The sequence below is a fragment of the Erpetoichthys calabaricus genome, chromosome 1 (genome assembly GCF_900747795.2).
Source record: "Erpetoichthys calabaricus chromosome 1, fErpCal1.3, whole genome shotgun sequence".
Lineage (NCBI taxonomy): Eukaryota > Metazoa > Chordata > Cladistia > Polypteriformes > Polypteridae > Erpetoichthys > Erpetoichthys calabaricus.
In genome coordinates, this window is record NC_041394.2 from 245,182,845 (window position 1) to 245,195,109 (window position 12,265).

Below are 12,265 nucleotides of genomic sequence, written 5' to 3' on the forward strand. Positions count from 1 at the left end.
GTTCATCTGGGTACAGGCTAGAGTGGACTACTGAGTCTGAGTGTCTGTACAAGAAGGACCAGAATCACCTCTCTTCTCTATGGTGGTTTAGGTCATTTGGAATATGCAGGCCACTTTTACAGATTTTTTTATTAATCTGTTGTAGTTGGTGCAATGTTCTCTGTTGCAGTCTGCTTGTGAAATAAGTGAGTCCAGCAAGCTTCAAAAATGGAGATATGCACTAAGACTCTGTCTGGACTCCCTAGAGGCAGAGATTAAGAAGAGGACATTTACATGACTACTTGTCACCATGGACAATAACCAGTATGGTAATCACTCTCAGCATGTCATTCTAGGTAGACAGACGGACTCCTGCAGCAATTGACTGATTCAAGTACCCTCTGCCGAGAATGTTATTTGAGATAATCTCTTACTTCTGTTTAATGAGTCCTCTTAGTGCTGGGGCCTGTTAGTCTTTTACTCTCTGAAGGGAATTGAAAGGTAATGTGTTATTGCTTACACTTGTATATTGCAATGGTCTGTTTAGTGGTATCTATCTATCTATCTATCTATCTATCTATCTATCTATCTATCTATCTATCTATCTACAGTGCATCCGGAAAGTATTCACAGCGCATCACTTTTTCCACATTTTGTTATGTTACAGCCTTATTCCAAAATGGATTAAATTCTTTTTTTTCCTCAGAATTCTACACACAACACCCCATAATGACAACATGAAATAAGGTTTTTGCAAATTTATTAAAAATAAAAAAACTGAGAAATCACATGTACATAAGTATTCACAGCCTTTGCTCAATACTTTGTCGATGCACCTTTGGCAGCAATTACAGCCTCAAGTCTTTTTGAATATGATGCCACAAGCTTGGCACACCTATCCTTGGCCAGTTTCGCCCATTCCTCTTTGGAGCCATTCTCAAGCTCCTTCAGGTTGGATGGGAAGCGTCGGTGCACAGCCATTTTAAGATCTCTCCAGAGATGTTCAATGGGATTCAAGTCTGTGCTCTGGCTGGGCCACTCAAGGACATTCACAGAGTTGTCCTGAAGCCACTTCTTTGATATATTGGCTGTGTGCTTATACTGGGGCGACGGTTCATCTTTCAGCAGGACAACAACCCTGAGGTCAAGAGCACTCTGGAGCAGGTTTTCATCCAGGATGTCTCTGTACATTGCTGCAGTCATCTTTCCCTTTATCCTGACTAGTCTCCCAGTCCCTGCCACTGAAAAACATCCCCACAGCATGATGCTGCTACCACCATGCTTCCCTGTAGGGATGGTATTGGCCTGGTGATGAGCGGTGCCTGGTTTCCTCCAAACGTGACGCCTGGCATTCACACCAAAGAGTTCAATCTTTGTCTCATCAGACCAGAGGATTTTCTTTCTCATGGTCTGAGAGTCCTTCAAGTGCCTTTTGGCAAACTCTAGGCGGGTTGCCATGTGCCTTTTACTAAGGAGTGGCTTCCGTCTGGCCACTCTACCATACAGGCCTGATTGGTGGATTGCTGCAGAGATGGTTGTCCTTCTGGAAGGTTCTCCTCTCTTCACAGAGGACCTCTGGAGCTCTGACAGAGTGACCATCAGGTTCTTGGTCACCTCCCTGACTAAGGCCCTTGTCCCCCGATCGCTCAGTTTAGATGGCCATCCAGCTCTAGGAAGAGTCCTAGTGGTTTCGAACTTCTTCCACTTATGAATGATGGAGGACACTGTGCTCATTGGGACCTTCAAAGCAGCAGAAATTTTTCTGTAACCTTCCCCAGATTTGTGCCTCGAGACAATCCTGTCTCGGAGGTCTACAGACAATTCCTTTGACTTCATGCTTGGTTTGTGCTCTGACATGAACTGTCAACTGTGGGACCTTATATAGACAGGTGTGTGCCTTTCCAAATCATGTTCAGTCAACTGAATTTGCCACAGGTGGACTCCAATTAAGCTGCAGAAACATCTCAAGGATGATCAGGGGAAACGGGATGCACCTGAGCTCAATTTTGAGCTTCATGGCAAAAGGCTGTGAATACTTATGTACATGTGCTTTCTCAGTTTTTTTATTTTTAATAAATGTGCAAAAATCTCAAGTAAACTTTTTTCACGTTGTCATTATGGGGTGTTGTGTGTAGAATTCTGAGGAAATAAATGAATTTAATCCATTTTGGAATAAGGCTGTAACATAACAAAATGTGGAAAAAGTGATGCGCTGTGAATACTTTCTGGATGCAATCTATCTATCTATCTATCTATCTATCTATCTATCTATCTATCTATCTATCTATCTATCTATCTATCTATCTATCTATCTATCTATCTATCTATCTATCTACCTATCTATCTACAGAGTCAGCGTTGTTTAAAACATCCTATCTTAACTGGAACAAAGAAGTCTATTACATGGGTTTTATGGATGAACCTATATGGATGACTTTGTGTTGTGCCTATGAAGAACTTTTAACAAAATTCAGACAGACCGATGTTAGTAATTCAGGGGCAGAGGGGCAGAGGTAATCAGACATTGCCTAACACAAGCAGTCGGAGATCATTCATTAAAGATCAAAAGAGTTCACTAAGTCACTGTCAAACATTACTAAAAGTTTCTAAGCCAGAACAATGCTTAGAAAATCATTTCTCACAAAGATGTTCCTTTATTTTGCAGCAAAGTTCATACAATACTCCACATGGCCATGGAAGTGAACCCATGGTGAGATGGGAGAAAGTACAAAATCCACAGACTGCGCATGCGGGGTTTTGAATTGAGTCTGCTGGAGCAATGAAGCAATAGCACTAATTATTGCACCACTTTGTAATCATTACATACAAAATAAATTTATGAATGCCAGTAAGAAATTAGGAAAAAAAATTGTTACACTATAAATTACACATCATTGTTCTGTTGAGACTTCCCTTAAAGATTATGATTAAAAACAATGTGATGGCATAGCAATGAATAGTTTATTTTTTTCAAAAACCTCTAGCTGATTTTATACGACCAACTCAATAAATCAAGCTGGTATTTCAGAAGAATGCAAGCAGAAGATCCTAGATTAAATGTCATTGTTTACAAAATATTGTATTGTTGAATTATGTTTCCTTTCAACAGAGGAAATAATATCTACTTGAAGTGGCAAGTATCAGTATGTATGGAAACAAATATACACATGAAAAAGTACCCACAACAGTGACTTCACAGCAAAGTACTGTATGTTTGAGCAGCCAAGAGAAAAAAAAATTAAAAGAACTGTAAAGACAAAGTCGAATTAGGGTCAAAATCTCCTGAACCACAGGTGTTATAATCCCCCTTAATTAACTTCATTATGCTCTCCTGTCTACAAAGGCTCATGCACGTTTTTTTTCTCAGACTGTTGCCTCTGGGTGGTTAGTGCAATTTTAAAATTCTTAAGCAGACTGTCATGTGGGAGAAATTGCTGATGCCATTACAAAACAGCACCAGACTGCAGAGTATTTTGAAATGAAACCCACAGGTGCTGAATGATGGTCTTAACCATGCTTGCATTAGGTGGAAATGTCAGATTAAACACCATGCTCAAGCACAGTGCCAAGATTAGACTTCAAAATCAGAATGTAACTGTGTGCACGGCTTTTAGGTGACCCTCATATATGGTGCACCACCAACCACAAAACCCATTGTTTGGATAATTAGAAATCTATTGAAACACATGGCATTTTGCTGCTTATGGATACAACTGGTGGACACCATTTTATTAATATAACGTAATATAACATAAGAAAACATTTTCAAACCAACTCAATAATTTTTAGTCACAGGGAGCCAGATGCACTGGAAACAAGACAGAAAACAGACAGAGTGCATTACAGGATTCTTATTTATAAACCTAAAATATACATTTCCCCAACACAGTACATTTCTGAGCTGCATTAAACTTCTCAGACTCCAACAGATTTTCATACCATGTTTGTGGGATTTAGTCTGTGTAACAACCCTTATCTGGCCTCTCAGTCTGGAGAAGAAGTGGTGGAGAGAGAGGCCAAAGAAAATGAAAAAATAAATAAATAAATAAAAATGGAAATTATTTTCCAGTTTTGAATGACATGACTAATCATTTGCAGGTCACCTCTCAAACTTTCATCATTGATTAATGTCCTATGATTGGTTTCCTCTAGTGATCTTCTTTTGTTCCCATCATAATGCATCTGGCTCAAGTTTTTTTATTTACATGTTATGAAGTAGATTTAATGGATTAAAAATATCGACTTAGATGTTTTGATTTCAGACAATGTTAAATATAAACATAATGTTTATTTTGGATTGATGGAGTGGTCTGAATGTACAGAATTATTTATGGAAGTACAGCAGAGATGAGCACATGTTTCACTTAATGAAAACTGCAAAAGTGTTGCCTGAAAAGAAGCAGAGATCTGTTATATGAAGTCATGAAACTGTCAAAATAAAAACTCTAACTAGAATGGAAAACCATGCAACAAAGCAAAAGTCTTAATCAGAAGATTTCCATAAATGCATTAATGTTGGAAAGTTGAGAGTTGTTATAATATGACAACATCCTGAATACATGTAATTTTACTAAAATATTGTTAAAAGCATAGAATTATGCCCATTTATTAAAATGGACATGACGGTACAGTCGTAAGTCTGTCTGTTTCAATCACAAAATACATTTAGAAACAACTGTTCACTTGATATGCTAGCTCTTACATCTCTCTTTCTTTGTGCATCATGTTGTCTTTGTTCATCAGACATTCAAGCCTTACATTCCTTTCTTTCTGCTTGTTGTTGCCTTTGTTCATTGGACATTGCAGCCCTCTTGTGGATGCAGGGTAACATTACATCCGAGCTTGGACACCAAACGTTTTGTCATTTTGTATATATAGATCAGCCATTATCCAAAAGCACTCTCATGAATGAAAATGGAATGCACATTTGAATTGTAGACCCACCTCCCATTGTTATATTTAAATTGATAGCAGTGAGCCACTACTGGAGTACCCCAACATTATTTAGCGTCAGTCTGTGAAACTGCACAGAGGAACTGACCTTATACTTGTTGAAGCATCTTGGATATGCAGAAGTGCAAGGCATATTCTTTCACTTGCTTTTTTTTAACTTCTAATCTTTAGATGTATTAATCTCTCAGTGCACACTGTTTGTTGATATCACGTGAAGTATAATTTTGGCAAATGAATAAGCTGTTACTGGGCTGGACTACTGAACAATAAATGAGGCAGGCCTACAGTTCAACTGCTCAAGTGCACCTGAGCTCCCTGGATTTTGCATTGCATAAATACACATGCATTCAGTAAAAATACATGTTTGGAATGCTGTGAGCACTGGATTGTGACGATGCAAGTTCTGCTCCAAGCTCCCATCTTGCTTTTGGGAGCTCTTGAACCCGACATTGTCGGTAATGTCACCGATGAGCTAGGCAGTGAGGCACAAACAGTGAAACAAGGGGATGGTGCAAAAAATGCAAAATGCCTTTATTTAAAGATCAACAAAACAAAACAGTGTTCAAATAAATAGTGCAGTGCATCAAAACCTTCAAATAAATAATCCAATAAAAACAAGGTGAAATCGTGGAGGTTAAAATCCAATAGAAAAAAAATCTTTCAAAACCCGAGGTTAAAACAATGGCTGGAAGCTGTTCCTTTAATACAAAGCCCGGTGCCTTTCTACTGGTGACTCCCCTGCTTCTCTCGTCCAAGCTTTGCACCAGGGGAGCCACCCTACCTGCAGCTGATCTTCTCTCTGCGTTCTCCTGCTGGTCTGTTCGCCTCGCCAATCCCTGGCTCTGGTAGGCTTAACCGGACCATTACTTGGGCTCCCCAGTGACCAGGGCGCTCACGCTGGGGCTTTCACATCCCAAGTCCCGACTCCCGCTGCCTTCTTGGCCTTACGCGGTGAGCCATCCTCTTTCCAGTCACTCCCGCTCTTCACAAAATGCTCAGCGGGAGAGACCACAATCGACTGCTCATCATTTTTCATTCCCCCTTCCTAGCTGCCTTGCGCTTCTATTTATCACGAGGACGTGGATCATGTGTGGCAATCAGCAGCTCCCGGCAACAATTACGGATGCAGACAACTCCTCACCTGTGCACTTAAGCAAGGACTGCCCGCATCACGAACTTCCCCGGGAACTACTTCTGGCCACACTACCACTCCCTCTCTATAAGCCGCGAAGACTGCATTATTTATTTAAAAAGTGGCCTTTTTGACGTGACCTGTGGACCCGCTACACCACATGGATGATCTAACGTGGAATTTTCAAGACAAGTGATGTCAGTTTTTTTCCATGGACTTTATGATATAGTTTGTTGTTATCCAGAATTAGTCACCATGGACGCCTATTATATCATAAACTTTGTTATTTTTGTTCTGCATAAATACATGCAATTCTTCATGGCCATCACTACAAAGTACACAGGATGTACACATATAAATAAAATATGTAATTTTTTGGTGAAATAGTCCTATAGAATAGGGCCTCTCTCTTACTTCAAGTGACCATTTTATAGAGCATGGCTGCCATGATGTCATGGATAACGTGTCCTGTGCATCACATGCACTCCACGTAGCATCACAACAACTAGACACACAAAATGGCTAGGCCTATGAAATCTAGATAAACAAAATGGTAATGCCCTGGAGGAAAAAAACAGATAAAGTGAATGACAAAGTAACTTAACAATATAAGCAAAATAACAATAAAACTAGAAACAAATTAACAAAAATATAATCCAGACACAAAATTAACCAACTCCTCCTTTTTAAAATGAAAACTATCACCTGCCTCTTTGAAACAAAATTTATATGACTGTAATGAAGGTAAAATAATAAAGCAATATATTTAAAGTTAGAGGTAAAATGATCAGAAATAAAACTTACAAGAGATTATTAAAAACTATTGATTGTGACTTTGTTTTGTGGTGTGTAGATGTTTGCCCAACAAGCAATAGCTTGCCTGGAGCACTGATGGCCCTAGTGTGAAACATGACACCAGTGAATCCTGAATGGACAGGGAGAAGAAGATAAGCCCAAATTGACCACTAGGAACTGTTAGATTTGGGGAGAGTAAATCTTCTAAGTGTAGGGAGAGCAATGGCAGTAACTTCTTCAGAACAACTCCAGCATATGAGGTAAGCAAGGGCTGACAGGAAGCCTCTAGAAGCGTTCAAGACAATCCAGACCAGGTGATACCATCACTGTATAGCAAGTCATCCATGAGTTATCCCCCAGGGTGGCATAAAAACCCAGATTTGCTATAAAATGCTGGGTTTACCTGCTGATGATCTGTAGAAGAGGGAGAAAAGACATTTGGTGCACTTCATCAACCCTGACTCCGCAGACAACCTTTGACTGCCTCCCATGTGCACATGTGTGCCAAATGCTAAATGTTGGTTTTTATCACTTTATAACCACATTGTAATAAATTATTTTAATTACAACTGATAGCATAGAAAGAGTAGTAACACTGGCACGATGGTTTGTGGTGTTGCCTCCCAGTCCTGAACACCAGGATTAAATCCCACCCTAGTCACTCTCTGTTTGTAGTAGTGCATTGTCTCTCTGTGTGCATTTTCCTCTGGCAGTTAATCTAAATTATGTCCTGCGATGGACCGGTGTCCCATTTAGGAATCTACTATCTCTGGTGCTGCCAGAATAGGCTCAAAGATTGAATTAGGTGGGTTCAGAAACTTGAAGGAAAGACTTCATATTTCCAGAACCTACTGTTTATCAACACAATAATAACAGGGCACAACATTCTCATTCCTTCTTAATGCAGTTCAGGGTAGTTTTAAAAAATATAATATTTATGCTTATTACTAGCCACAGTAATTGCTTTACACCAGGGGTGTCCAACTCCAGTCCTGGTGGGCTGCAGTGGCTGCAGGTTTTCATTCTAACCATCTTCTTAATTAGAGAGCCGTGTTTGCTGCCAATTAACTTGTTTTGCCTTAGTTTTAATTGACGTGACTCAGACCCATTAGTTGTTTCTTTTTCTTTAACGAGCAGCCAAACAATAATGAGACACAAGACAAGCCACCAAATGACCAGCTTACATGAAAATAAAGAAAGGTGAAGGTCTCAGTCATGTTGGTCTGCTCAAGTCACCAAAACATCTTGAAGGTGGTCTTAGAAAAAAAAGAGAAAATCAACAGTCTGCTGTGGCAAATTGAGAGCAGCAACAAGTCATGATATTCAATAACGGCTTTAATTAACAGCAGCAATTGGCTTCTCATTAAGAAACTGGTTGGAGTGAAACTGGCTGGGGTTTGACGTTCCAATTAGTCGGTCATCTGTTGGCTCGTTTCACATCTCATTTGTGTTTGGGTGCCATTTAATGATGAAACAAATCAACTCAGAGAACTGAGTTCTTAATAACAGGATATTAAAATGAAAGGAAAAGACGTTAATTAACAGTGAAAACAGTTCTCTGATTAGGAAAAGGGTTCGAAAGAACATCTACAGCCACTGCAGCTCACCAGGACAGGAATTGGACACCCCTGCTTTACATGTATATGTATTATAATATAATTTATAGGAAAGAAAAGTAGTAGGAAAAAAACTAAGATTCTAAAACATGACATGAGATATCCTTGCATCAAATTAGTACATAAACTCATTATCTAATATCGCACAGGAGTAAGCTAACAGAAAGAGCTGATAACCAATGCTGCAGGGTAGAGTAGGTATAAAAAATTCAATAATTAAGATAGCAAATGCACAGCTAGCCTAAAATGCTTGAGATGAAAGGTGCACATTCAAGACAAATTAGAATGTTCACAGTGAAAATCAACCAAACTGGGAGACACATATACTGAGAGAGAGTTCCAAAGAAGTAGCCCCAAAAAGAGAGAATGCGACTACAAAAACCTTAAGTGTATGATAGATTGATATGATCTTAGCAATGACAACATAAAGACTGAGAGGCAAAGTTTTGAAAAAATATCAAATCTCACAGGAGGTCTAATGTCACCATACCAATTGAGTGGTGATGTGCTCCTTTTTGTGTTATACTAATATACTAATCATATCAGTGGGAAAAACTTAGAAAACTCCTATTGTAATCCTAATGCGAGCGCAAAGCTTGGTAGGATTTCTACATCACCAGCTTATACCCAGTATGGACTTGGGAAACATCCAGTTTCTAAAATTTTCAGGGGTCAATTATGATGTATGTCTTTAGACCATGGCAGCTGCAGCTGCATTTTTTCAATGTTTCCAAAATTCTACAGCTGCAGAAAGTATTTAAGCATTGAGTCGTCGTCTTCTTCTTTCGGCTGCTCCCGTTAGGAGTTGCCACAGCGGATCATATTCTTCTATATCTTTCTGTCCTCTGCATCTTGTTCTGTTACACCAATCACCTGCATGTCCTCTCTCACCACATCCATAAACCTTCTCTTAGGCCTTCCTCTTTTCCTCTTCCCTGGCAGCTCTATCCTTAGCATCCTTCACCCAATATACTCAGCATCTCTCCTCTGCACATGTCCAAACCAACACGATCTCACCTCTCTGACTTTGTCTCCCAACCGTCCAACCTGAGCTGACCCTCTAATGTTCTCATTTCTAATCCTGTCCATCCTCATCACAGCCAATGCAAATCTTAGCATCTTTAACTCTGCTACCTCCAGCTCTGTCTCCTGCTTTCTGGTCAGTTAGACCGTCTCCAACCCATATAACATAGCTGGTCTTACTACTGTCCTGTAGACCTTCCCTTTCACTCTTGCTGATACCCATCTGTCACAAATTACTCCTGACACTCTTCTCCACCTATTCCACCCTGCCTGCACTCTCTTTTTCACCTCTCTTCCAAAATCCCCATTACTCTGTACTGTTGATCCCAAGTATTTAAACTCATTCAACTTCGCCAACTCTACTCCCTGCATCCTCATCATTCCATGGACCTCCCTCTCATTCACACACAGGTATTCTGTCTTGTTCCTACTGACCTTCATTTCTCTCCTCTCTTGAGCATATCTCCACCTCTCCAGGGTCTCCTCAACCTGCTCCCTACTATCGCTACCGATCACAATGTTATCAGCAAACATCATAGTCCACAGGGACTCCTGTCTAATCTCATCTGTCAACCTGTCCATCACCATTGCAAATAAGAAACGGCTCAGAGCCGATCCCTGATGTAATCCCACCTCCAACTTCAATGCATCCGTCACTCCTACCGCAGACCTCGCCACAGTCACACTTCCCTCGTACATATCCTGTACAACTCTTACGTACTTCTCTGCCACTCCCGACTTCCACGTACAATACCACAGCTCCTCTCGAGGCACCCTGTCATAAGGTTTCTCCAGGTCCACAAAGACGCAATGCAACTCCTTCTGGCCTTCTGTAAACTTCTCCATCAACACCCTCAGAGCAAACATCGCATCTGTGGTGCTCTTTCTTGGCATGAAACCATACTGTTGCTCACTAATCATCACCTCACTTCTTAACCTTGCTTCCACTACTCTTCCCCATAACTTCATACTGTGTCTCATCAATTTTATCCCACTGTAATTACTACATTCCTGCACATCCCCCTTATTTTTAAATATCGGCACCAGTACACTTCTTCTCCAATCCTCAGGCATCCTCTCACCAAGATTCTATTAAACAATCTGGTTAAAAACTCCACTGTCATCTCTCCTAAACACCTCCATGCTTCCACAGGTATGTCATCTGGACCAACGGCTTTTCCATTCTTCATCCTCTTCATAGCTGTCCTTACTTCCTCCTTACTAATCCGTTGCACTTCCTGATTCACCATCTCCACATCATCCAACTTCTTCTGTCTCTCTCGTTCTCTTCATTCATAAGCCTCTCAAAATACTCTTTCCATCTGCTCAACACACTCTCCTCACTTGTGAGTACGTTTCCATCTTTATCCTTTATTACCCTAACCTGCTGCACATCTTTCCCAGCTCGGTCCCTCTGTCCAGCCAACCGGTACAGGTCCTTTTCTCCCTCTTTAGTGTCCAGCCTCTTATACAACTCATCATACGCCTTTTCTTTAGCCTTCGCCACCTCTCTCTTCACCTTGCGCCTTATCTCCTTGTAGTCTTGTCTACTTTCTGCATCTCTCTGACAATCCCACTTCTTCTTTGCCATCCTCTTCCTTTGTATACTCTCCTGTACTTTCCCATTCCACCACCAGGTTTCCTTTTCCTCCTTCCTCTGTCCAGATGTCATGCCAAGCACCCTTCTTGCTGTCACCCTTACTACATCTGCTGTAGTTTCCCAGCTGTCTGGTAACTCTTCACTGCCACCCAGTGCCTGTCTCACCTTCTCCCTAAACTCAACCTTGCAATCTTCGTTTTTCAACTTCCACCATTTGACCCTTGGCTCTGCCCTTACTCTCTTCCTCTTCTTGATCTCCAACGTCATCCTACAGACCACCATCCTATGCTGCTTAACTACACTTTCCCCTGTCACTACTTTGCAGTCTTCAATCTCCTTCAGATTGACTCTTCTGCATAGGATGTAATCTACCTGTGTGCATCTTCCTCCACTCTTGTACGTCACCCTATGTTCCTCCCTCTTCTTAAAATATTTATTCACCACAGCCATGTCCATCCTTTTGGCAAAATCCACTATCCTCTGACTTTCTTCATTCCCCTCCTTGACACCGTACCCACCCATCACCTCCTCTTCTCCTCTGTTCCCTTCACCAACATGTCCATTGAAATCCGCTCCAATCACCACTTTCTGTCCCTTGGGTACACTGTTCATCACTTCATCCAACTCACTCTAAAAATCTTCTTTCTCATCCATTGCACACCCAACTTGCGGGGCATATGCACTAACAACATTCATCATCACACTTCCAATTTCCAGCTTCATAATCATCACTCTGTCTGACACTCTTTTCACCTCCAAAACACACTTGACATACTGCTCTTTCAGAATAACTCCTACCCCATTTCTCCTCCCATCCACACCATGATAGAACAATTTAAATCCACCTCCGATCCACCTGGTCTTACTCCCCCTCCATTTAGTCACTTGCACGCACAATATATTAACCTTCCTTCTCTCCATGTCATGTCTCCCCCCTCTTCTTCGGCCAACAATAGCTCAGTTCTGCCAGCACCCTGCTGAATAACAGTACTGGTGGCGGTCATTGTTAACCCTCCCCATTTATCCGGGCTTGGGACCAGAAACAGACTGGTTTGTGCATCCACTGTGGCTGATGAGTATTTAGTAAGATGCGTAAAAAAAAAAAATTCAGTCCAAGTATCTTTGTTTTGAAAATTTTAGTTCATTTCCAAGGAAAAACAATTTGCA

The 12,265-nt window shown here is 40.9% G+C and overlaps 1 protein-coding gene across 1 annotated transcript in view; it reads right to left on the reverse strand.

The window, feature by feature from the left end:
• The window catches only part of LOC127529042 (uncharacterized), a 481,049-nt gene extending 469,126 nt beyond the window's left edge, over positions 1-11,923 (reverse strand). The window contains exon 1 of the mRNA XM_051931387.1: positions 10,169-11,923. Within this exon, the coding sequence (XP_051787347.1) occupies positions 10,742-11,710 (969 nt within the window). The 5' untranslated portion in view covers positions 11,711-11,923 and the 3' untranslated portion in view covers positions 10,169-10,741. The remainder of the gene's footprint in view (positions 1-10,168) is intronic.
• Between the last annotated feature and the right edge of the window lie 342 nt (positions 11,924-12,265).